This window comes from Bubalus bubalis, chromosome X, assembly GCF_019923935.1.
Source record: "Bubalus bubalis isolate 160015118507 breed Murrah chromosome X, NDDB_SH_1, whole genome shotgun sequence".
In the NCBI taxonomy this organism is placed as follows: Eukaryota; Metazoa; Chordata; class Mammalia; order Artiodactyla; family Bovidae; genus Bubalus; species Bubalus bubalis.
The window spans coordinates 1,409,355-1,434,678 of NC_059181.1; the positions used below are offsets into that span (position 1 = coordinate 1,409,355).

General features: G+C 47.6%; 1 protein-coding gene across 6 annotated transcripts; it reads right to left on the reverse strand.

Moving 5' to 3' along the window:
• Positions 1-1,025: 1,025 nt before the first annotated feature.
• On the reverse strand, positions 1,026-21,123 carry ARSL (arylsulfatase L). Of its 6 annotated transcripts, none has more exons than XM_025276241.3 (12): positions 20,997-21,104; positions 17,305-17,641; positions 15,104-15,148; positions 12,362-12,511; positions 10,455-10,576; positions 9,252-9,374; positions 6,696-7,122; positions 5,962-6,098; positions 4,996-5,130; positions 4,366-4,528; positions 1,990-2,111; positions 1,026-1,448 (listed from the first exon to the last, which is right to left on the reverse strand). In XM_025276241.3, the coding sequence occupies exons 3-12, from the start codon at positions 15,124-15,126 to the stop codon at positions 1,090-1,092; spliced, it is 1,761 nt and encodes a 586-aa protein (XP_025132026.3). In that variant the 5' UTR covers positions 15,127-15,148; positions 17,305-17,641; positions 20,997-21,104; the 3' UTR covers positions 1,026-1,089. The 6 variants fall into 6 exon arrangements, with proteins under 6 accessions (XP_025132026.3, XP_025132027.3, XP_006049353.4 ...); XM_025276242.3 differs by having other exon boundaries at positions 17,305-17,396; positions 20,997-21,042; XM_006049291.4 differs by lacking the exon at positions 17,305-17,641 and having other exon boundaries at positions 20,997-21,123.
• Between the last annotated feature and the right edge of the window lie 4,201 nt (positions 21,124-25,324).

A 25,324-nucleotide genomic window follows, 5' to 3' on the forward strand; every position in this document is an offset into this window, starting at 1 on the left:
ATCCTGCCCCTATAGGTTGTCCCAGAGCGCCAGCTTTGGCTTCCTAGCGTCCTACAGCAAATTCCAGCTGGCTCTGTACCTTACAAAGGATAGGACATATGTTTCAAGGCTACCCTATCCGCCTGTCCCACCCCGTGCTTCCCCCGCTGTGTCCGCAATTATGTCTTGTATGTCTCGTCTCCTTTGCAGCTCTGCAGTTAGGATCGTCAGGACCATCTTTCTAGATTCCACGTATGTGCATTCAGTTCAGTTCAGTCGCTCAGTCGCGTTCGAGTCTTTATGACCCTGTGGACCACAGCACGCCAGGCCTCCTTGTCCATCACCAGCTCTGGAGTTTGCTCAAACATGTCCATTGAGTCGGTGATGCCATCCAACTATCTCATCCTCTGTCGTCCCCTTCTCCTATATACATTAATGTATGATATTTGTCTTTCTCAACGTCAAAACAGAAAAACAAGTACTGGATTCTTTTTTTTAAATTGATTTATCTTTTTAATTGAAGGATAATTGCTTTACAGAATTTGGTTGGCTTCTGCTAAACCTCAACATGAATCAGCCATAGGTATACATATGTCCCCTCCCTATTGAACCTCCTTCCCATCTGCCTCCCCATCCCACCCGTCGAGGTTGTCACCAAGCCCCTGTTTGAGTTCCCTGAGTCATATAGCAAATTCCTATTGTTTATGTAATTTACATATGGTCATGTAAGTTTCCAGGCTTCCCTGGTGGCTCAGCTGGTAAAGAATCTGCCTGCAATGCGGTTGGATCTGGGTCGGGAAGATCCCCTAGAGGAGGGCTTGGCAACCCACTTCTGTATTCTTGCCTGGAGAATCCCATGGACAGAGGAGCCTAGTGGGGCTACAGTCCATGGGGTCGCAAAGAATCTGGCACAACGCAGCCGCAATGTGAGTTTCCATGTTACTCTTCATATATCTCTGCCTTTCCTTCCCGCCACCCCACCGCCGTGCACCAACCCCAAGCCTGGATTCTAGGTGAAAGCATTCAAGCCCACACAGGCAGGCAACTTGACTTCACACCTATGTTTTATATTTGTTTGACCCCAGTGAGCCGGTTATCACAGGCGGGCTCCTACCGGGGGTCCGCGTCGCGATCGCACCAGCAGAAGGGAAACCGACCACAGCACGGCTGCAGCCACGGCTTCCACGTGTTGTCTGCCGCGTCCAGCTGCAGTGGAACTGGGATGAGCGTCCGGCGATGGGCTGCCACGGCCCGGGCCACGGTCTCCACCACCCGGTGGAAGGAGGGCTCCGTGTCCGGCGTGAGGGCGTGGGCCTCGGAAGGGTCTCGGGACAGGTCGAACAGCAACGGTGGGGCGTGGTGGGTCACCCTGTTCCCTGAGCAGGGGCACACCATCTGCCCGTAACAGGCGCCCGCGCCGTCTGGCTGGAAGATGGGAGTTGTGAAGTGGACTTTCCACACTGCGCCTCCTGGAGGAAGGGGGAGAATTAGTGAACTTAACTGAATTAGTGGATTCAATTAGTGGACTCACTGAAGGTTAAGGATAGATGGTGGCCAGTCTTCTGAGCGTGTTTGGGGTGGATGGGACAGGTGTGGGCTTCCCTAGTGGCTCAGACAGTAAAAAATCTGCCTGCAACACGGGAGACCCGTGTTGGACCCCTGGGTCGGGAAGATTCTCTGGAGGAGAAGGGCATGGCAATCCACTCCAGTATTCTTGCCCAGAGAATCCCATGGACAGAGGAGCCTGGCGGGGTTGAGGGGAGCTTCACAGTCTATGGGGTCACCAAAGAGTTTGACACGACTTAGTGACTTAACAACCACGAAACCATAGGCAAGCATTCCCATCCCACCGGGGCAGGATGATTGACAGCTAAAAGATGCTCCTGGGATCGGAAGAAAAATACCACCAAGAGGGAAGTAAAGACGATCGCGTGGAAATAAAAGAAAGGCGTGAAGCAGCAGCAAAGGAGAGCACAGGCCAAGCCGGGCCCCCGCGCGCGGCGGACTCACGGTCGCGCTGGTGCCAGCGGGCGGCGTGCAGAAAGCTCTCGCAGTAGTGCATGAGGAACTCGTGGTCCGAGTGCCGCGCGGTCCCCTGGAGCAGGGCCAGCAGGTCCCGGCCGTCCACCACCCTGCAGGTGGGAGCGAGGGGCGCGGACTCAGGGCGGGGCCGCTGGGAGGCGGGCGAGACCCTTGAGCGAGCCCCGCGGCCAACTGGTATACATCCGCCTGCAGGCAGGACCTTTGTTTGGAAGAGCCTGGCGGGTCCCCGCCCCCTGCAGGCGGCTGAAGCAAAGGTCTGCCCAGCCTTATTCTGAATGTGCGGATGGGCTAATGTCTGGGAAACAGCTGCTTGGTTTTCTACACATTGGACCTTTAACTCATCACAGAATATGTGCTGTGCATCCATAAGACCTGGAATCATTCCATAAATATATATAATAAAATACGTATGCGTATATACCATATATATGGGGCTTCCCTGGTGGCTCAGCTGGTAAAGAATCCTCCTGCAATGCAGGAGACCTGAGTTCGATCCCTGGGTTGGGAAGATGCCCTGAAGAGGGGAAAGGCTACCCAATCCAGTATTCTGGCCTGGAGAATTCCATGGACTGTATAGTCCACGGGGTCGCAAAGAGTCGGACACGACTGAGCGACTTGCACTTCACTCACAATATATATGGGGCTTCCTAGGTGGTGCTCGTGGTAAAGAACCTCCCTGCAAATGCAGGAGGAGCAGGTTCCATCCCTGGGTCAGGAAGATCCCTTGGAGAAAGGAATGGCAACCCACTCCAGTATCCTTGCCTGGGAAATCCTATGGACAGAGGAGCCTGGCGGGCTACAGTCCATGGGGTCACAAAGAGTGGGACACAACTGAATGACTAACACACATACACACACTACATATATATGTGTGTGTATACACACACCATATATTAGTACATAAAAACATACAATGTATATCATATACACAAATATACATATATATCCTATAGGCCATATATAACACATTTGCAAAATATATCAAGAAATTTACCTGTAAATGGCACAGAGTATGACCCAGAAATTCAACTTGTAGGGATTTTTACTAAAAAGATAATTACGACAGACAGTAAAATGACAAAGCCAGGTTTTGCTTTTTATTTTTTTTAAGGAACAAGGCTAATGTCCACCTGTAAGAGGTTAGTTGAAAGAATACTGTAAAGCCATTAAAAATTTTGTCCATGCATTAACATGTCTAAATATACATAGATATGTACATGTATATCTATAGAGATATACTTAGACATTTTATACAAATATGTAAATATATATATATATATATATATGAATGAATAGGGGCTCCCAGGTGGCACTCATGGTAAAAGAACTCGGTTGCCAATGCTGGAGACTTAAGAGACATGGATGTGATCCCTGGGTCGGGAAGATCCCCTGGAGGAGGGCATGGCTACCCACTCCAGTGTTCTTGCCTGGAGACAGACAGGAGCCTGGCGGGCTATAGTCCATAGCGTCGCAAAGAGTCAGACACAATTGAAGGGGCTTAGCATGCACACATATACAAGTATATAACATATACAAGTATATTAAATACATCTAAATACATATAGTATATAGGTATCATATAATATGGGGCTTCCTTGGTGGCTCAGACAGTAAAGATTCTGCCTGCAATGTAGGAGACTGGGGCTCGATCCCTGGGTTGGGAAGATCCCCTGGAGGAGGGCAGGGCAACCCACTCCAGTATTCCTACCTGGAAAATCCCATGGACAGAGGAGCCTGGCGGGGGACAGTACATGGGGTTGCAAAGAGTCGGACATGACTGGGAGACTAATCCTTTCATTTTCATCATATAAATTAATTATGTATTCATCTGTATGTTAGCAAGCTTAAGAAATAATTTTATTTTATTTTATTTTACTCCCAAATTTTCTATAATTTTGGGGGGTGCTGTGTTGTGCTGCATGCAGGATCTTAGTTCCCTGACTAGGGATTGAACTCACAACCCCTGCATTGGAAGTACGGAATCTCAACCACTGGGCTTCCAGGGAAGTCTCTGTAATATTTAAAGGGGAAAAAAAACAAACAAACCGGAAACATCAAAAGTCCCTACCAGGCTACGTGAAAAGGACTCTTGTGACGAACTGTCAGTAAATGTATTGGTGTGTTTCAGGGACCATCGTCCTTATACTCAAAAGGCTCCACTTTTAACTCAGGAGAAGGACATGTTGTGTCCTCCATAAAGCAAATACTAGAGGCCCTAATGATGAATGCTTTTCCAGGTACCGATCTCATGGGTGTTTTAGGCCCAACGAAAGGGACGGTGATGTTTGACGCACATGTTGTCTCTAGGCAAAATGGAATTGCCTTCTCTGGGCCGGTCTTTACCTGTCCTGAGGCACCTGGCCTCCTGCGAGGTGGACCACGGTGGGGAAGATGTCCATCAAGCTGGTGGGCTCGTGGATCACGCGGCCGGCCGGCAGGACCCCGGGCCACCGGAATATCCCCGGGACCCGGATCCCGCCTTCCCAGCCGCCCATGCCTTTGCCGCCTGTGTTTAAACGTGAACAGGAAAGAATGTGATTCAAAATCAGGGGTTGCTTCCCTGGGTAACTAGACCCTTCTGTTGGTTGCAAATGACTCTTTCTGTCCCTCTCTGTTTAACCATGATGATATTTAGCTCCTACATGGTCAGATTTTATTTTCCTTATTAATCTGGCTGTGGGTTTTCTACCATACTGGGGTCAGGATGTGAATGTCTCAGGAGACATTATTCTGTCCACCACTCGGGGGTCAGTATACGGATGTCTTTGGGGACATTATTCTGTCTATCAACCACGTGTCTATAAAGGATGTGGACGTCTTTGGGGACATGATTCTGTCCACCACGGTGATCATTTGAGTTCTTCTGATTTTTATGACTTTGCTTTGGTAAACCCACATTCCAGAGGAAGGGTTGAGAATTATTGGGAAGAGACGAAGACAGTAGACACACATCTGGGAATGCCTCACTCTCACCTTTATATATCCCATTCCAGCCACCATACTGGTTGTTTCCAAACTGAGCCTCTAAGGATCCCCCATGATCCGATGTAAAGTAAACAAGGGTACTGTTGGTCAACCCTTCTGTATCCAAAGTCTCAAGGATCTGGCCTGCAAGGAACAGATGTGTCTGAGGTGGTCAAAACAGAAGACAGTCTTTAAAAAAAAAAAAAAAGAAGACAGTCTTTCACCAAATTTTTGGACTGCTTCATGAAAAGGGGTCTTTAGTATGAAAGCATAGTGAGTGACCAGTAATAGAAGTGTGGTACTCTAGTCTCTGTAGTCAAAGCTGTGGTTTTTCCAGTAGTCATGTACGGATGTGAGACTTGGGCCATAAAGAAAGCTGAGCACAAAAGAACTGATGCTTTCAAACTGTGGTGCTGGAGAAGATTCTCAGGGTTCTTTGGACTGCAAGGTCAAACTAGTCCATCCTAAAGGAAGCCAACCCTGAATATTCATTGGAAGGACTGATGCTAAAACTCTAGTCCTGTGGCCACCTGATGGGAAGAGCTGACTCACTGGAAAAGACCCTGATGCTGAGGAAGATTGAAGGCAAAAGGAGAAAGGGGCAGCAAAGGATAAGATGATCAGGTATCATCACCAACTCAATGGGCATGAATTTGAGCAAACTCTAGGAGATGGTGACGGACAGAGGAGCCTGGAGTGCTGCAGTCCATGGGGTCACAAAGAGTTGGACATAACTTGGAGACTGAACAATCAGAAAGCATCTTTGATCTAAGATTCATACATCTCTTTGTATATGCCCCATTCAGCCTCCAAAAAATTTCAGGAGCAGTACAAGGGTGCATGAGATATAGGACAATGTAGTGAATGCTTAAAAGTGAGGGAAAAGAAGGTTATAGAGAAGAAAGGAGAGGGTGCAGAGGTGAGTATGAAGCAGGCGTTAAAGTGTCCGCACAGCAACGAAGAAAAGCTACTCACCCACCATCCAGTCCATCTCTTCCGTGTTGTCCCCGTAAAGCCCGTGGGGACTCCTCCCGCGGAAGTTCTCCGTCGTGACAAGAGGGGTGTGGACGTGCAGAAAGGACACAAAGAGGAGGAAAGGTCCTTGCTTGTGTCTGAAAACCGATACAACACACCTGACCTTGTTTCTTGGTCACTTGTTTCAGGGGACCCAGTTGGGTTCCAGGGAATGTCACTCAGCCTCCATTTTACCAAAATCATCTTTCTGAGCCAGAACGATTTCACCATGCGGGCTTCCCTGGTGGCTCAGTTGGTAAAGAATCTGCTTGCAACACAGGAGACCTAGGTTCGATCCCTGGGTGGGGAAGATCCCCTGGAGGAGGAAATGGCAACCCAGTCCAGTATTCTTGCCTAGAGAACCCCATAGACAAAGGAGCCTGGTGGGCTATAGTCCATGAGGTCGTAAAGAGTCAGATATGACTCAGCGAGTACAGTTTCAATTTTTTTTATACCTATTAACAAGAGGGGAAGGGGGCAGCAGAGGATGAGATGGTTGGATGGCATTGCCAACTTGATGGATGTGAGTTTGAGTAAGCTCCAGGAGTTGGTTATGGACAGGGAGGCCTGGCCTGATGCAGTCCATGGGGTCCTGAAGAGTCAGACATGACTGAGTGACCGAACAACAACCTACCTATTTCGGAAGAAGGAGACTCGGGATGCGTCTTCACCCTGAAGCACCTTTCTGCACTCACCTTTTGACGAAGGATGAGACCTCCTGGAGCATGAGTGGCGTCGTCCTCTGAGAGCGCATGGGCTGCTCTGCAATGGAGTGATTCCGCATCAGAAAGCAGTCTGCGTGCATGATCAGGGCGCCCACCAAATAGGAAGTGGCGAAGAGCAGGAGGCACACGACGGTCGACCAGATGACCAGAGTCCAGGAGGCGGCCCGTGTCAGGTGGGTGAGTTTCCCAACTGTGAGTGTGAGAGTGGCCAAGGCCACGAGCTGGGAGCAGACGTCGAGTCCACGCTCCAGGACCGCACGCTTCTCGGATAGTTGCCAGCGCTCGCAGTCTGCCATCATGCTGAATGGCATTCCGTAGAAATGGTCGAAGCCGTGATTGAGCGGGTGGTGGCAGTGGTCGTTGGGAGATGCACAGCTGAGACCCAGATGCCACTTTCCTGGAAAACAGGCAAGAAAAAAAAAGTGTGCCGATGTGACAATGTTCCTTTCATCTTTTGGTGAGTGGGTATGACGTGCTTGCCCATCGTGGGATGAGGTCAGGATGCAGGCAGCTGGGCAGGGGAAAGTGTTTGCTGTTCTTTCCCAAGGAACCTGGCCAGGTTGGGTCAAGGCAAGGCATTCCTGTGCCCGCGTTTCTGGTGCCCGTTATATCTAATCACCATCTCCATCTTCCCAGAGTCTGATCATCCTTTGAAACACCCATGAGTTGCCTGCATCTTGCTGTTTCTCAGTTGAGAACTCTATAACTTTGCCAGCAAAGGTGCATCTAGTCAAAGCTATGGTTTTTCCAGTGGTCACGTGTGGTTGTGAGAGTTGGACCAAAAAGGAAGCTGAGCATCAAAGAATGATGCTTTTGAACTGCGGTGTTGAAGAAGGCTCTTGAGAGCCCCTTGGACTGGATGGAGATCCAAGTAGTCCATCCTAAAGGAAATCAGTCCTGAATAGTCATTAGAAGGACTGATGCTGAAGCTGAGGCTCCAATATTTTGGCCACCTGATGCAAAAAATGGACTCATTTGAAAAGACCCCTGATGCTGGAAAAGATTGAAGCCAGGAGAAGGGGGCAACAGAGGAGGAGATGGTTGGATGGCATCACCAACTCAATGGACACGAGTTTGAGCAAACTCTGGGAGATGGTGAAGGGCAGGGAGGCCTGGCGTGCTGCATTCCATGGGGTCGCGAAGAGTTGGACACGACTGAGTGACTGAGCAACAGCAACAGATTAGAACTCTATGTGGGCTTTAGTGGGAACATTAGAGAGATTTTGCATGCTGTTGAAAATTTGTTACCGTCACATCTGTGATGCCTCCAATGCTGTCTTGCAGGTGATTTGCAGTTATATTTTTATTTTTGTAGTTTTTATTTCATATTGGAGTATTATTAACAGAGTTCTGTTAGTTTCAGATGTACAACAAAGTGAATCAGTTATACATATGCACGTTATCTCTTCTTTTTCAAAATTTTTCCTCAGTTAGATTATTACAGAACATTGAGCAGAGTTCCCTGTGCTGTCCAGCAGGTCCTTGCTGGTTCTCCATGTTAAACACAGCAGCGTGTCCATGTCCATCCCAAACTCCCTAACTATCCCTTCCCCCATCCTTCCCCCCGGGAACCATAAGGTTATTACAGAGTATTGAGCAGAGTTCCCTGTGCTGGACAGCAGGTCTTTATTGGTTCTCTATGTTAAACACAGCAGTGTGTCCATGTCCATCCCAGACTCCCTGACTATCCCTTCCCCTCATCCTTCCCCCTGGAAATCATAAGGTTATTACAGAGTATTGAGCAGAGTCCCCTCTGCTGTCCAGCAGGTCCTTGCTGGTTCTCCTTGTTAAATATGGCAGTGTGTCCATGTCCATCCCAAACTCCCACTCTAACCCCAGCCCAATTTCTAAGCTTTTAAATCATAACGTATCAGAAATTTGTATGAAATGCCAAATATCTCATTCAGCTGATATTTCTGGCACATCTACTTTGCATGAAGCAACCTGGGTAGCAGCATTCCAGCATGCGTGGAGCTTTATGTCCAGTGAGAAATTCTACTGTGTTTCCCAACTATTTCATTTGCAAACTTTTTAGTTGAATTGAAAGTTAAAGTTGCTCAGTCGCGTCCAACTCTTTGTGACCCCCACGGACTATCTGGTCCATGGAATTCTCCGGGCCAGAATACTGGAGTGGGTAGCCTTTCCCTTCTCCAGGGGAATCTTCCCAACCCAGGGATCAAACCCAGGTCTCCTGCATTGCAGGCAGATTCTTTACCAGCTGAGCCACAAGGGGAGCCCAAGAATACTGGAGTGGGCAGCCTATCCCTTCTCCAGCGGATCTTCCTAACCCAGGATCAAACCGGGGTCTCCTGTATTGCAGGCAGATTCCTCACAACTGAGCTGTCAGGGAAGCCCATAGGTGAATTAAATGTCCCTATAAAAATAATGTGCTCAATACTGTTGGGCTCCTGACTATGGTTCTTTGGATGTTGCCAACAAAATTGGGATCGTTTAAACTGAGTCCAGTATAAAAGTCTTCAGAAGAAACAAATAGTAATGTGCTTAATCCTTAGAAAGTGTACATACCTATGAGTCCGGTGATATAGCCTTTAGCTTTCAGGATTTTTGCAAAAGTTATTTCGCTGGGCGGAAGTCCTCCAGAGACCGCTGTCCACCGGAGAACACGGAGACCTTGACTGGAAACCATACCTTTGATGAATGGTGTTCAGAGAGACGTTACAGTCAGACATCGAGCTGTATCATCTCTGCTATTCTTAAGTGTTAGTCACTCAGTCCTGTCTGAGTCTTTGTGAGCCACGGACTGTAACACACCAGCCTCCTCTGTCTATAGGATTTTCCAGGGAAGAATACTGGAGTGGGTAGTCAGTCCCTTCTCCAGGGGATCTTCCCTTCCCAGGGATTGAACCTGGGTCTCCTGCATTTCAGGCAGATTCTTTATGGCCTGAGTCACCTACTTAATATTTTCCTTTTACCTACTTGGCTGTGCTGGGTCTTAGGCGGGCCCACAGGATCTGTTAACTGTGTGTGTGAACTCCGAGTTTCTGCATGTGGGGTCTCAGTTTTGTGAGCAAGGATTGAACTCAGGGCCCCTGAGTTGAGTGTACAGTCAGCCACTGGACCACCAGGGAAGTCTCTACTTTTATTATTTCAACTCAGAGTATTTGGTGGAAATCTCCATGACTCAATATGCGATGGAAAATTTAACCTTCAAACATGAGTTGAGTTCATGGGCTTTATTTCTCTGCATTGTCACTCAGTATACTTTCTTTAAAAAAAATTTTTTTTATGTCTGTTTTATTTTTTGGCTACTCTGGGTCTTTGTGGCTGACGTCGGGCTTTTCTCTAGTTATGGCAACTTTGTCTTTAATGGAGACAACTGTTTCAGTTTGTGGGTGAAAGGCCCTCAGTCGTGTCCCAGTCTGTAGAGTCCATGGGATTCTCCAGGCCAGAACTGCTCAAGTGGGTAGCCGTGCCCTTCTCCAGGGGAATCTCCCCAACCCAGGGACCGAACCCAGGTCTCTTGCATTGCAGGCAGATTCTTTACCATCTGAGCCACCAGGGAAGCCCTTGAAATGTGTGGTTAAATATGGTTAAGATAGGATGTTGTATATTATGTGACTTTGACCACAATTAAACAAAAACATTAAAAAAAAAAAAATACAGGGGGACTTGGAGCATTCTCCCGACCCTGTACCGAACAATTCATGCCTGAAGAGTTACAGAGAGCGTGTTCCTGTGCAGTGTGATTAGATAGACGGAAGGACCAACCTGATCGAAGTGGGTATCTGCCCGTTAAAAACGCCGCTCTACTTGGGGTGCACACAGGGGCAGCGGCCAGATGCTGCGTGAGCCTCACGCCATCCGCCGCAAGGCGGTCGATGTTTGGAGTCCTGAGGAAGGAAACATTAACTCTCTTAATCCTCAGCAAACCAACACGTGGCTTGTTTTTCTTTCCGTAAGGCAGAGTGACTTCCTACTTGATAGAAATCCTGGCAATTACCAATGAATTAACTCCCTGAGTTCCTGTGCGGGCTCATTCAATCATGTCCAACTCTTTGTGACCCTGGGGACTGTAGTCCGCCAGGCTCCTCTGTCCATGGGATTCTCCGGGCAGAAATACTGGAGTGGGTTGCCTTAATCTACTCCAGGTGATCTTCCCGACCCAGGGATCGAACCTGCGTCTCCTGCACTGGCAGGCAGATTCTTTACCGCCTTAGGAATGATCAAAAGGCAACAACTTTGCAGAGGTGAGGATGGACCTAGAGGTTGTCGTACAGAGTAAAGTGAGTCAGAAACATAAAAATATCGTATATGAGCGCATATATGTGGAATCTAGAAAGATGGTACCGATGAACCTGTTTGCAGAGCATAAATAGAGACACAGATGTAGAGACAAACGTATGGATACCAAGGAGGGAATGAGGGGTTTGGGCAGTGGGGTGGGATGATTTGGGAGTTTGGGATTGGCATATAGACCCTACTGATTGATACTATGCGCTTCCCAGGTGCTGGTACTGGTAAAGAACCCACCTGCCCACGCAGGAGACCCGTGTTTGAGCCCTGGGTCAGGAAGATCTCCTGGAGGAAGGCGTGGCAACCCACTCCAGTACTCTTGCCTGGAGAATCCCATGGACAGGAGAGCCTGGTGAGCTACAGTCCGTGGGGTCACGGAGAGTTGGAGATGACTGAAGCGACTTAGCATGATACTACGTATAAAATAGATAACTAGTCAGAACCTACAGCACAGCATGGAGAACTCTGCTCAATGCTGCACGGTGACCTAAATGGGAAAGAAAATCCCAAAAGAGAGGGGATACAGGTATACGTATGGTGATTCACTTTGCTGTACAGCAGAAACTAAAGCAACTATACTCTGTTGAAAATTAATAACAACAACAACAAAAAAAATGGCAAAACTTCAAATGTCTTCTGAGCCATCAAAGAAACATCAACTGCAGAATTGTTTTTCAATATTTGGCCACACCCTGCTACCTGCAGGGTCTTAGTTCCCAGAGCGGGAATCGAACCTGGGTCCCTTGCATTGGAAGGCAGAGTCTTAACCACTGGGCCACCAGGGAAATCCCATCCAACTGCACTGTTTATCAAAAGCTTCCACACTGTACTGCTGAGGCTGAGATGGACTCAAGAGAACATCCAGAATTGAGAGTCCAGGGTGACTCCTCACGTAGGACTCTCAGTCTTTTTTATTTTTAAATTTTTTTTATATGGGTGTATCATTGATTCACCATTTGCGTTAGTCTCTGGTGTACAGTAGAGTGATTCAGTTACACTATACCTTTGAGCTGGCCTGAGTGCAGACGTGGGAAGAATGCAAGACTGAAGTGTTTTTAGTGGCTCAGTCGTGTCTGACTCTTTGCGACCCCATGGACTGTAGCCCACCAGGCTCCTCTGTCCATGGGATTCTCTGGGCAAGAATACTGGAGTGAGTTGCCAAGCCCTCCCCCCAGGGATCTTCCCGACACAGGGATCGAACCCGCATTTCCTGCATTGGCAGGCAAACTCCTTACCACTGAGCCACCTGGGAAGCCCGATACAATACAAAGAACGGATGTGACACAACTCTGTTCAAGTTTGAATTGCCGAGACCAAAGGTCAGATGGCTTATCGTGGACCTCTGCACCCGGGTGTCAGATAAGCCGTTCTCCGGTCCTTGCCTGATGGTGGTGTTGCCGTAGCAACCGACATCTCCAATGCCGAGATCGTCTGCCATCAGAAGGAGGATGTTTGGCCGGGGACCAGGTGGAGGGCCGCAGGCTGAGGGTTTCGCACCCAGAAGCGCAGCGACTGCGAGAGCCAGCCAGCTCCTGAAAGACAAGGACCAGACAAGGCTGCGCGCGGGGCTCCATCCAAGTACACAGCGTCTGTGAGCCGGAAAGCTGGGGGCCCTCGTTCAGGGGACTCTGAGAGGGGCATCCCCTTACAGGAGAGTTTGAATACATCTCAGGCATTTGAATCCTTTTTCTTCTTACAACTGCATGTTATATTACATTAAATATAACATATATTAATTAAATGTATATTATATATAATATATATATTATCATCCCATTTCAGAAGAGTTGGAATACATCTCTCTGGCATTTGATTCTTTTTTCTTCTTTTTAAAAATATGTTATATTAGATATAATATATATTAATTAAATATATATTCGGAGAAGGCAATGGCACCCCAGTCCAGTACTCTTGCCTGGAAAATCCCATGGACAGAGGAGCCTGGTGGGCTGCAGTCCATGGGGTCGCGAAGAGTCGGACACGACTGAGCGACTTCCCTTTCACTTTTCCCTTTCACGCATTGGAGAAGGAAATATTATACTTTGTTAAATATAATATATATATATTATCATCCCATTTCAGAAGAGTTGGAATACATCTCTCAGGCATTCAATATTTTTTCTTCTTTTTTTAGTTAAATATATATATTATATTAAATATAATATATATGCTATCATCCCATTTCAGAAGAAAACATCTCTTAGGCATTTTCTTTTTGTTCAAAGCAACTCATACTTTTTTTAGATATTAGCACTGAATTTCAGAAGAAGTTGGATACGTGTCTTAAGCATTTGATTTTTCTTCTTTTTTTTCTCTTTGCGACCCCATGGACTATACAGTCCATGGAATTCTCCAGGCCAGAATACTGGAGTGGGTAGCCGTTTCCTTCTCCAGGGGCTCTTCCTGACCCAGGAATCGAACTGGGGTCTCCTGCATTGCAGCTGGATTTTTAACCAGCTGAGCCACCAGGGAAACCCTAAATATATATTATATTAAATAATCATCCCATTTCAGAAGAGTTTGGATACATCTCTTAGGCATTTTCTTCTTTGTTAAAAGCAACTCATACTTTTTTTTTTAATATTAGATTCGAATTTCAGAAGAGCCTGAATACATGTCTTAAGCATTTGATTTTTCTCTTTTTTTTTTTTTAGTTAAAATGACTCACACTTTTTTTTTTTTAAATATTATCATCCCATTTCAGAAGAATTTGAATACATCTTTTAGGCATTTGATTTTTTTTTTCCTTTTATAGTTTAAAAAAACTCACACTTTGTTAATATTATGATCTCATTTCAGAAGAGCCTGAGTACACCACTTAGGCATTTAATTTTTATCTTTTTTAGTGAAAGACAACTCACACTTTTTAAAATATATATTATCATCCCATTTCAAAAGAGTTTGAATATATCTCTGAGGCATTTGACTTTTTTTTTCTTTCTTTTTTTTTTAGTTAAAAACAACTCACTCTTAAAAAAAATTATCATCCCATTTTATAAAAATTTGCAAACCTCTCTTAGGCATTTTTTTCCTTTTTTTTTTTTTTGAGTTAAAAACACTCATACTCTTTTTTATTTGTTTAAATATTATCAACCTATTTCAGATTTCAGATAGTTAAAAATAACTCACACTTTAAAAATATATATTATCATCACGTTTCAGAAGAGTTTGAATTCATCTCTTGTGGCTCAAATACATTCCCTTGTGACTCAGCTGGTAAAGAATCCGCCTGCAATTCCGGAGACCTGGGTTCGATCCCTGGGTTGGGAAGATCCCCTGGAGAAGGGAAAGGCCACCCACTCCAGTATTCTGGCCTGGAGAATCCCATGGAGTCCATGGGGTTGCAAAGAGTCGGACACGACTGAGCGACTTTCACTTTCACAGGCATTTGATTTTTTTTTTTTTAAGTTAAAACAACTCACACTTTTAAAACATATAGTGTCAATCCCATTTCACAAGAGTTTGAATACATCTCGTAGGCATTTGAATTTTCTGTTTTTCTTTTTTTTTTTTCCAGGCAGTCCAGCAGTTAAGATTTTGCCTTCCAATGCAGGGAGGACAGGTTTGATCCCTGGTCGGGAAGCTAAGAAGGAAATGGCAACCCACTCCAGTGGTCTTGCCTGGAGACTCCCAGGGACGGCGGAGCCTGGTGGGCTGCCGTCCATGGGGTCGCACAGAGTCGGACACGACTGAAGTGACTCAGCAGCAGCAGCAGCAGCCGGAAGCTGAGGTCCTACATGCCTGGGGGCCAAAACCCCAAAACAAAGCAGAAGCGGTTCTGTTGCACATTTATTAACATGCGCTCAGCTGCTCAGTCGCATCGGACTCTTTGCAACCCGGGGACCGTAGCCCATCAGGCTCCTCTGCCCATGGGATTCTCCAGGCAGGAATACTGGAGTGGGTTGCCATGCCCTCCTCCAGGGGATCTTCCCAACCCAGGGATCAAACCCAGAATTTGCATTGTGGGTAAGTTCTGTACCATCTGAGCCCCCAGGGAACTCCAAGGGGCGTTGATCAGTGACTAACTGACAAAGATCACTTTACTATCAAGGGATTCTGAAAAACTGACCGGAAGAGATGCAGGGGCAGACAGAGAAGACCGATCGCCCACAGCCCTGTCTTACCAAGAGTGTTCCAGACGTAACATGGCCTCTCTTTCCTTGTATTTCCTGGAAGAAATAAAGAGGTGTGTACTAACGTGGGGAGTAGAAACGGAACTATTGATAATGCAGTACGTAATATAATAATAATGCTGTAAGGAATATAATGGCTCAGTGGTAAAAAAAAAAAAAAAAATTCAAGAAAGAAAGAAAGAATCTGCCTGCAATGCAGGACATGTGGGTTGAATCCCTGGGTCGGGAAGATCCCCTGGAGGAGGAAAGAGTCGGACATGACTGAGCACGCAGGCAGTCCTGTGAGGCCAGTCAGCTTAGAGCACTGAGTTGCCCTAAGGCAATGGAGGCAATCCTGTGAGGCACAGCTTAGGGCACTCTTGAGTATACTCAAGAGTTTCAACAACAAGAGGGAAAAATTTGATTCTGCCAATACCCTGCGAAAATTACAAAAAAACCCCACAAAGGATGGCTCTTCCTGGAATTCCCTAGCAATCGAGTAGTTAAGACTCTGTACTTCCAGTGCAAAGAGGGTGGGTTCAATTCGTGGTTGGAGAAACTAACATCACGCATGCTGGCCAGTGTGGCCAAAACAACAACAGCAAAAAAAAAGCAAACAGGGGCTTCCCTGGTGGCTCGGCGGTAAAGAGTCCACCTGCCAATGCAGGGGACGCTGGTTCCATCCCTGGGTTGGGAAGATGCCTCTTGCGTATAAACAGTGAAGCCCATGAGTCAGAAATACTGCAGTCCGTGAGCCCTAGAGCCTGTGATCTAGGATACGGCAAAGAAGACACAGCACAGCCCTAAGTAGTAAAGCAATTAATCTGGAAACAAAGAACCAAAGCAGTGCTCTTCCCTACAGAAGCAGCTTTACAGACACTGGACCCTGTCTCCAGAATGCAGAACGTGGACTTCGTTAGATGTAGCTTAGGACAGAGGGGGTGATTGCTTTTGAGGCCCCAAAACAGACCACGTTTTCTCCCTTGCGGTGAAAGTTCCCGAGGCGTTCTGGATTCAGGCGTGGCTGCTGGAAGCCTGGTTCGGTCCAGACGGACCTTGAGGCTCACATATGGAGCCTCAAAGAGGCAAGGTTCTCCCTGGTGGCTCAGTAGTTAAAGAACCCACCTGGTAATGAGGAGACACAGGTTCGATCCCTGGGTCAGGAAGATCCCCTGGAGGAGGAAATGGCAACCGTCTGCAGTCTTCTCGCCTGGAGAATCCCACGGACGGAGGAGCCTGGCGGGGCTACAGTCCACGAGGTCCCAAGCGTCGGACCTGACTCAGAGAGTGAACGACAACAGCCGGCAAAGCTGCGTTTCCCCCGAAGGTTCTAGAATCCTCGGACCTCACCCAGGTTGTGGTTTACCGGTCCTGTTTACACAAACTCGGGACGAATCCGATGTTCCAGTCCCGCAGCAGGCTGGAGGCGTGTTCAGTCTGACGAGGCCCCGGATGCCCCCGAGGTAGGTCCTTGGATCAGATGGGGCCAGCGTGCAAACAACGTGAGCGCTCACTCAGTCCTACTCCAGTCTCTGCAACCCCACAGACTGCAGCCCACCAGGCTCCTCCATCCCTGGGATTTCCCAGGCAAGAATACTGCTCTGGGTGGCCGTGCCCTCCTCCACGGGGATCTTCCCGACCCAGGGATCGAACCCAGGACGCCTGCATCTCTTGCTCGGCAGGCAGGTTGGTTACCACTGAGCCACCTGGCAAGCCTGTCCAAGCAATGTCCTTGGCGCCAGACTGCAGGAAGAAGGCTGGAGTAGGTATTTCCTGGTTGGAACTCTCCTTCATCTTGATCAGGAAAAAATAAACCAGCTGGTTTGGGGTTTCTGCCTTTTGTGTCTGAGTCCTGATGTGACTTGAAAAAAAAAAAAAAAGAATGTAAGGCCTTTCCCAGTGGCCCAGTCGTAAAGAATCCACCTGCCAGAGAGGGAGACACGGGTTCTCTAGTCCAGGAAGATCCCAGGTGCCTCAGAGCAGCAACTAACTGAGCTGGTGCTCTAGAGGCCACGAGCTGCAGCTGCAGAAGCTTGGAGCCCGTGCTGAGCAACAAGACAAACCACTGCAGTGAGAAGCCCGCAGACCACAGCTAGAGAGGAGCCCCTGCTCGCTGGCACTAGAGAAAACTCCTTGAGCAGCAATGAAGACCCAGCACAGTCCAATCAATAAATAACATCCTCAAAAAAAAAAAAAAGTATACAAACATGTACCCCCGCCTCTGGTGGTCCAGTGGTTAGGATTCCATGCTGCTAATTCTGGGTCCAGTTTCAATCCCTGGTCAGGGACCAAAGATCCTGCGAGACTTGAGGTGTGAGCGAAAAAAGAAAGAAAAAGAGAGGAAAAAAAAAGTAGAACACGTGTTTATCAAGAACGTGATGATTAATATTTTGGGCTTTTCTGCCAAGGTGGTCTTGTCTCTGCCACTTCTTTCTGCCGTTGCAGCGGGACGTGGCCCCCGACCATCCAGACAGCTGAGCTTGTCCGTCAATAAAACTGGATTTCCAAAGACAGGCTGAGTTGGTGGAAGGCACCAGAGGTTTCTGATCCCTGACATAAAGGAAGCAGGATAAAGGAAAATGCAAAATGAAGTGATAAGAAATTGATACGACATGATCTCTAATAGTTATTTTTAATTCTGGTGAAAGTGAAAGTCGTTCAGTCGTGTCTGACTCTTTGCGACCCCGTGGACTATACATAAGTCCCTGGAATTCTCCAGGCTAGAACACTTTAGTGGGTAGGCTTGCTCTTCTCCAGGGGAATCTTCCCAATCCAGAGATCGAACCCAGCTCTCCCGCATTGCAGGCAAATTCTTTAGCAGCTGAGCTACCAGGGAAGCCCAAGAATACTGGAGTAGGTAGCTTATCCCTTCTCCAGGTCATCTTCCCACCCCAGGGATCAAACCCAGGTCTCCTGCATTGCAGGTGGATTCTTTACCAGCTGAGCCATCAGGGAAGCCCTGATTGCCTTTGAATTGTGGTAAACACACACTAATTAAAAATAAAAAAGATGTGTATGGAAGATCATGTCATATCAATATGAAATTCCCTAACCCGCCTGCCAATGCAGGAGACCTGAGTTCGATCCCTGGCTCAGGACGATCCCCTGGAGGAAGAAACGGCAACCCTCTGCAGGATTCTTGCCTGCAGAATCCCACGGACAAGAGGAGCCTGGCGGGGCTACAGTGCATGAAGTTGGAAAAGAGTCGGACAGGACCTGGCGACTAAACAGCAACAAGCATACATCACAGAATTTCCCGTCTCCATCGTTACATGCAGAGCGCCGTGGCAGTGAGCACAGCTATACAGCCTTGTACAGACGTCCCCGCTGCCCACATTCGGAACTAGTTCATCTCCGCAGACCGAGACTCTGTCCCCATTAAACACCGTCCTGCCCACCCCGCTCCCCCAGCCCACGGAGCCCACCCTCCTGCTTTCTGTCTCCATGAATCGGACAAGTCTATGCTGCTTATATCCATGCTGCTGCTGCTGCTAAGTCGCTTCAGTCGTGTCCGACTCTGTGCGACCCCATAGACGGCAGCCCACCAGGCTCCCCCATCCCTGGGATTCTCCAGGCAAGAACACTGGAGTGGGTTGCCATTTCCTTCTCCAATGCATGAAGGTGAAAAATGAAAGTGAAGTCGCTCAGTCGTGTCCGACTCTTCGCGACTCCATGGACTGCAGCCAACAGGCTCCTCCGTCCATGGGATTTTCCAAGCAAGAATATTGGACCGTACAACATTTGTCCTTTCCTGTCCGGCATATCTCACATAGCCAAATGTCCTCATGGTTTGCCCACGTTGTAGCCTGAGACAGAATCCCCCGACGTGCCTAAATGATATTCGGTTGTGTGGATGGACCATGTCATCTATATATGCAATATTTTGTTATTGCTTAGTTGCTCAGTCGTGTCCCACACTTTGCGACCCTGTAGGGGCCGAAGCCTGCTAAGCTCCTCTGTGCATGGGATTCTCCAGGCAACAATCCCAGAGTGGGTTGCCATTTCTTTCTCCAGGGGATCTTCCAGACCCAGGGATCAAACGTGCGTCTCCTGCATTGGCAGGTGGATTCTTTACCGCTGAGCCACCAGGGAAACCCATATATCCAGTATTTTTTTTTTTTTAAATGAAAAAGGTTACATGGAAACTTACTATATGTAACATAGATAACCAACGGGAATTTGCTGTATGGCTCAGGAAACTCAGGGGCTCTGTGTTCAACCTAGAGGGCTGGGATGGGGAGGGAGATGGGAGGGAGGTTCAAAAGGGAGGGGATATATGTATACCTATGGCTGATTCATGTTGAGGTTTGACAGAAAACAGCAAATTTCTGTAAAGCAATCATTCTTCAATAAAAAATAAAAAAAAAAAGAGAAAGCGTCAGGATAGCACGTGGTATGCTACTCTCTGTAGCAAACAATAGTAAGAGAAGGGAGGTGTTGCATTAGTACCTCAGTCATGTCTGACTCTTTGAGACCCTGGACTGTAGCCCACCGGGCTCCTCTGTCCATGGAATTCTCCAGGCAAGAACACTGGAGTGGGTTGCCACTTCCTCCTCCATGAAAAGGGAGGAACACGTTTATTTGTTTGTCCACAAAATAATCTGGTGACAACAGATGCTTTGTACAGATGAGTGGCTATCGTGTCCCTTGGTGTGAGAATCATTCCTTGAGCTTCTACTTCTCTTTCTCTGGATACCCCATAAAGATTGAATGTCACCAAGTGACTGGGTAACATTATGTGTAGTGAAAATGCCGGTCCCTGGCAGCCTCTTTGTGGTCATGAGGAGCCATAAAGACATGAGGGAAGCCCAGTTTTGACTCTTGGGGGAGTCAGTGACCATTGACATGGCATGGCTTTTGCAGTGACCCTGAGCTCTGCTTATGAGTGGAAGAGAGATTGGCTTGTGTGGCCTGCGTGGTGGGGTGGCTTCTGAGCTGGGGGCATCGTCCTTCTCCCAGCTGAGCTGTCCCGAGGGGAACCGGAAGATGTTTACGGAGGCAACCTCGAAATATGTAGGTGAATATGTTCCGGAGATAATACCAGGGTCAAAGTTATTCAGTGACTAGACCTTAATTGTTCTGAACACACAAAAAGGCAATGGAGACTATGTCACACTAGAGCAGTGTTGGTTTACGCTATCGCCGTCGACGCAAGCATATTGCAACACATGCGTGTATCAAACTGTCCCTTTGTACATGGCAGACTCTCACAATGTTATCTGCTATTTATATCTCCATTAAAAAAAAAGACACAGAAAAAGAGAAAGAAAGCCCTTCAGTGAAGTAGTACCTATAATTTAGCCTTTGATGCGCTTCCAGCAAAGAAGGAATTGCAAGCCCCTGGCTTTCTGGCCACCCTCCAGACCCCGGGCAGCACGCCTCGCTTCTCCACTACGCTCTGTGCTCCGTTCCCAGACCCGCTTCGGTTTTGAATCTCAGCATCTCTTCAGTGCCCAGTCCCCTGCGCTCCGAAATCTCTTAGCATCTGAGATCTACTCTGCAGAGCATTCCTCTGTTCGTGACCCCGTGGACTGTAGCCCACCAGGCTCCTCTGACCATGGAATTCTCCAGGCAATGATACTGGACTGGGTTGCCATGCCCTCCTCCAGGGGATCTTCCCGACCCAGGGATCTAACCCAGGTCTGGCAGAATCTTTACCATCTGAGCCACCAGGGAAGCCCTCTCTTTCGCTATTTAATTCTGGAGTCCTTCCAGAAACCTCGCCTGGAGGCAACATCTGACATGGATATCTTTGTTTTCTTTTTTCTTTTTTTTTTTTTTTAAAGAAAATTTGCCTGCCAAGTACAGCCAGACTCCGGAGGGGTGCCAGGCGGCCACGTGTGGGCTGAGGGTCACCAGCCTGGCTGGCTGCTGCTTGGAGAACAAATTAAGAAAAGCGGGTTACCTGCAAGACAGTCCCGGAGCCCGGGCAGCCGAGGTCAGCGGGCGGCAGGGACGTGATCTCAGGCTCTGACCCCGGGAGGTCCGTGCGGTCCACGCATGTGCGGCTGATTCACTCTCCGGAGTAACAGTGGCCCCGCCTGAACCAAGTTAGGCTGTGCACTGACTCAACAAGCCTTACACACTGCAAAATAGCACAGAAGATCAGTCGGGAGGGCCTGTCGTCCGTCCTTTTTTTTTTTTTTTTGCCTGTCGAACAGAAAATCTTCTGTGCTCCTTGAGAAGATGGTAACGCTTGCCAAGGGATCTCCGACAGCTGCAAACACTGAGCCTTTTCATTCACAAGTAGGGCTGGACCGCATCCGGCACATCGCTCAAGACACAGGTGGCGTTTGCTGGGCCCTGTCCCAAAGCAGGGAGGCGGTTGCCATGAAAATGCCCCCTTGCACAAGTCCTGAAATGTCGTGTGCTTTCCCTCAAGACAGAGGACGGCTCCGAGGAGGCTTTAACTCCTTCTGTGTGTGCGAACAACGCTTGATCACCTGAAACGGAAACGTTTTTGCTGAGCCCTGAAACACGTGGGGATTCTGGGCCTCCGGTCGAGAGCATCTCAATTCCGGGGGCAGCGACGAGGCTTGATTGCTCAGAGCTTTTCTGTGTCAAAGGTTTGTTCACGTATACAAGAGACAGACAAAGCTTCTGACACAGATATCAGAAAGGGGAGGAAAAAGTGCCCCCTACCCTTTGCTGGTTTTTTGCAAGCCATTCTATGTCTCTTAGAAAGCTATTAATCAGATAAGAGAGAAACCTCAAAGCTGAAGAGGAGTTTCATCAGACCGCTCTCCCACAATATGCATTATTGAGATAGCTTAGCACAGGGTGCGTTATCCCTTAGCCACAAAACAATTGACTCCAAAACTGGTTTGTTGAGCTATTATCAGCCCAAGGTTTGAGAAAAGAAAAAAAAAATAGTCTTAGGTGGAATCATTTTGAAGAAAGGCAAATCTCAAAGCAAAGGCATAGTTTCATTCGAATATCTTAAGAAAAACATTTCCATAAGAAAAATGCATTGCTTAGCTCAAGGTTGGAGAAAAGTTAAGTTCCGGTGGAACCAGGTGTCGGCATGGCAACAGAGAATTTTAAGAGAAACCTCCTTTTAATTTTGTATAGAGAAGGAAAAAAATAATCTGACACTTGAACTTTGTCTCCTCCTGCAGCTTAAGGGAGAGATAAAAAGTGTCTGACACTTGAAGCCGCTTTCCTCCCTTTGGAGACCCCTGGCCTGTTACCCTCTCAATAGCATGACCATCTGTGTAAACTCCTTTTCAGCATCATGCCTTTTTTTTTTTTTTTTTTTCCCTTTTCTGTTGGCTAGGGGAAACATTTTTCCATACGGTGGCAGAACATGCATTTCTTTTTTTAAATTAATTTTTATTGGAGTAGAGTTGCTTCACAACGCTGGGTTAGTTTCTGCTGTACAGCAAAGTGAATCAGTTATTTTGTTGCTGTTCAGACGCTCAGTCATGTCCCGACTCTTTGCGACCCCATGGACTGCAGCCCACCAGGCTCCCCTGTCCATGGGGATTCTCCAGGCAAGAATACTGGCGTGGGTAGCCCTTCCCTTCTCCAGCGGATCTTCCTGATCCAGGGATCAAACCCGCCTCTCTTATGTGTCCTGCACTGGCGGGCAGGTTCTTTACCACGAATGCTACCTGGGAAGCCCAATGTGACTGTTATCACACCCCGGAACGGGTGAAAACTGGGACGGTTGGGGATTGAAATTCCTTATAGCTGGTTGATCCGCTTTGGTCGCAGGTTTCTGGAACCAACAACAAAAAAAAAACCCACAATCTGGAAAAGGTGGAGTCACGACAAGAATGGAGTGCCCTGAGTTGCTCATTCAAACCCCTGGATCAGCCCTTTTCCTGACCTTTCTGGAAGGTGCCGGCAGAGAGTTTAGGCAGAAGTAGACAGTGACTGCCACCTGGCTGCCAAGCGCAGTAAAATGCACGTTAAATTCAGAGATAGCAACACGCAGGATGCTGCAAGTAAAATCTCTTGTGCTGACGGCTGTCTTGTCACTCTGCTGATTACCGTCTGAGCCACCAGGGAAGTCCTGATTGTGGACATACCCGTTTTTAATTCCGATGAGGCAAAACTTACCTATTTTCCCTTTCTTCTGTTGTTTGCGCTTTCCAAAGTCATAGATAGTTCCGTTCAGTCGCTCAGTCGAGTCTGACTCTGCGACGCCATGGACTGCAGCATGCCAGGCCTCCCTGTCCATCAACCATCTCCAGGAGCTTGCTTAAACTCATGTCCATCGAGTCGGTGATGCCATCCAACCATCTCATCCTCTGTTGGCCCCTTCTCCTCCTGCCCTCAATCTTTCCCAGCATCAGGGTCTTTTCCAACAACTCGATTCTTCACATCAGGTGGCCAAAGGATTGGAGTTTCAGCTTCAGCATCAGTCCTTCCAATGAATATTTAGGTTTGATGTTATAGCTAAGGAATCACCGAATCAAAAGTCATGAAGATTTAACCCTCTGTTTTCTTGTAAGAGTTTTGTATATTGAAGGCCACTGTTTAAGGTCTTTGATGCATTTGTAGTTAATTTAGAAATCTATCCATGTAGTGGAATATGTGGTGTGGTGTTTAGTCGCTCAGTCGTGTCCGACTCTTTGTGACCTCGTGGACTGCAGTCCCCCAGGCTCCTCTGTCCATGGGGTTTCTCCAGGCAAGCATACTGGAGAGGGTCACCATTTCCTTCTCCAGGGGATCTTCCTGGCCCAGGGATTGAACCCACGTCTCTTGCATTGGCAGACAGATTATTTACCACTGAGCCTCCTGGGAGGTTTTTTGTTATGTATATTTTTCAGTAAAAAAAAAAAAAAAGAAAAAAAAATAAGCTGAGGATTAAAATACATATTTTAGGGCAGATAAAAATAGAGTTTGCAACTTGCCCCAAATTCCATTTCTAGTACATGGTGTGACCCACGGCAGTGCTTAACCTGAGCTGGTCCACTTAACCTCACTGGAGAGAACAGATGTTGAAATTTGACCCCCTCCTTTTATAAACATAGGGCTTCCCCGGTGGCTCAGATGCTAAAGAATCTGCCTGCAGTGAAGAAGACCTGGGTTCAATCCCTGGGTCAGGAAGATACCCTGGAGAAGGAAATGGCAACCCACTCCAGTATTCTTGCCTTGAGAATCCCATGGACAGAAGAGCCTGGCGGGCTACAGTCCATGGGGTCGCAAAGCATCGGACACAGCTGAATGACTAACACTTTCATTTTTTACTTTTTAAAATAAACATGTCAGGACATCTTTCCCAGTGTGAGTGAGTGTGTGAGTGTGAAAGTCAGTCAGTCCTGTCTGACTCTTCGCGATTCCATGGGCTGTCCATGGAATTCTCTAGGACAGAATATTGGCGTGGGTGGCCTTTCCTTTCTCCAGGGGATCTTCCCAATGCAGGGGTTGAACCCAGGTTTCCCGCATTGCAGGGGATTCTTTACCAGCTGAGCCACCAGGGAAGCCCATCTTTCTCAGGAAGGGACTCAAATCTAATCTTCATCAGCAGACACAACTTTTCTCCCCAGCAGTTGAAAAACAAACATCAATATTAAAATAAAAGGAACTTCCACCTCAGGGTCAAAAATCCAGAGGACTGAAGGCTCTATTTACGATAGCTCAGAGTCGGAGACGACTGAAGCGACTTAGCAGCAGCAGCAGCAGGGCATGGAAGCAACCTAGATGTCCATCGGAAAGTGAATGGATAAAGAAGCTGTGCTACATATATACAGTGGAATATTACTCAGCCATGAACAGGGACGCATTTGAGTCAGTCCTAATAAGATGGATGAACGTAGAGCCTATTATACAGAGTAAAGTAAGTCAGAAACAGAAAGACAATTATCATCGAGTCTGAGTGAACTCTGGGAGTTGGTGATGGGCAGGGAGCCCTGTCGTGCTGCGATACATGGGGTCACAAAGAGTCGGACACGACTGAGCGACTGGACTGAACTGAACTGAACTGAATGCGTATATATGGCATATACATGTATATATATATAAAGATGGTACTGATGAACCTATTTGCAGGGTAGCAATGGAGATGTAGACACGGAGAACAGACTTAGGGACACTGTGGGTAGCTGGGGGAAGAAGGAGAGGGTGGGAGGTATGGAGAGCGTAACATGGTACATACATCACTATATGTAACATAGACAGCCAGTGGGAATTTGCTGTAGGACTCAGGGAACTCAAAGCCTGGCTCTGGGACAACCTAGAGGAGTGGGATGTGGACGGAGGTGGGAGGGGGGGTTCAAGTGGGAG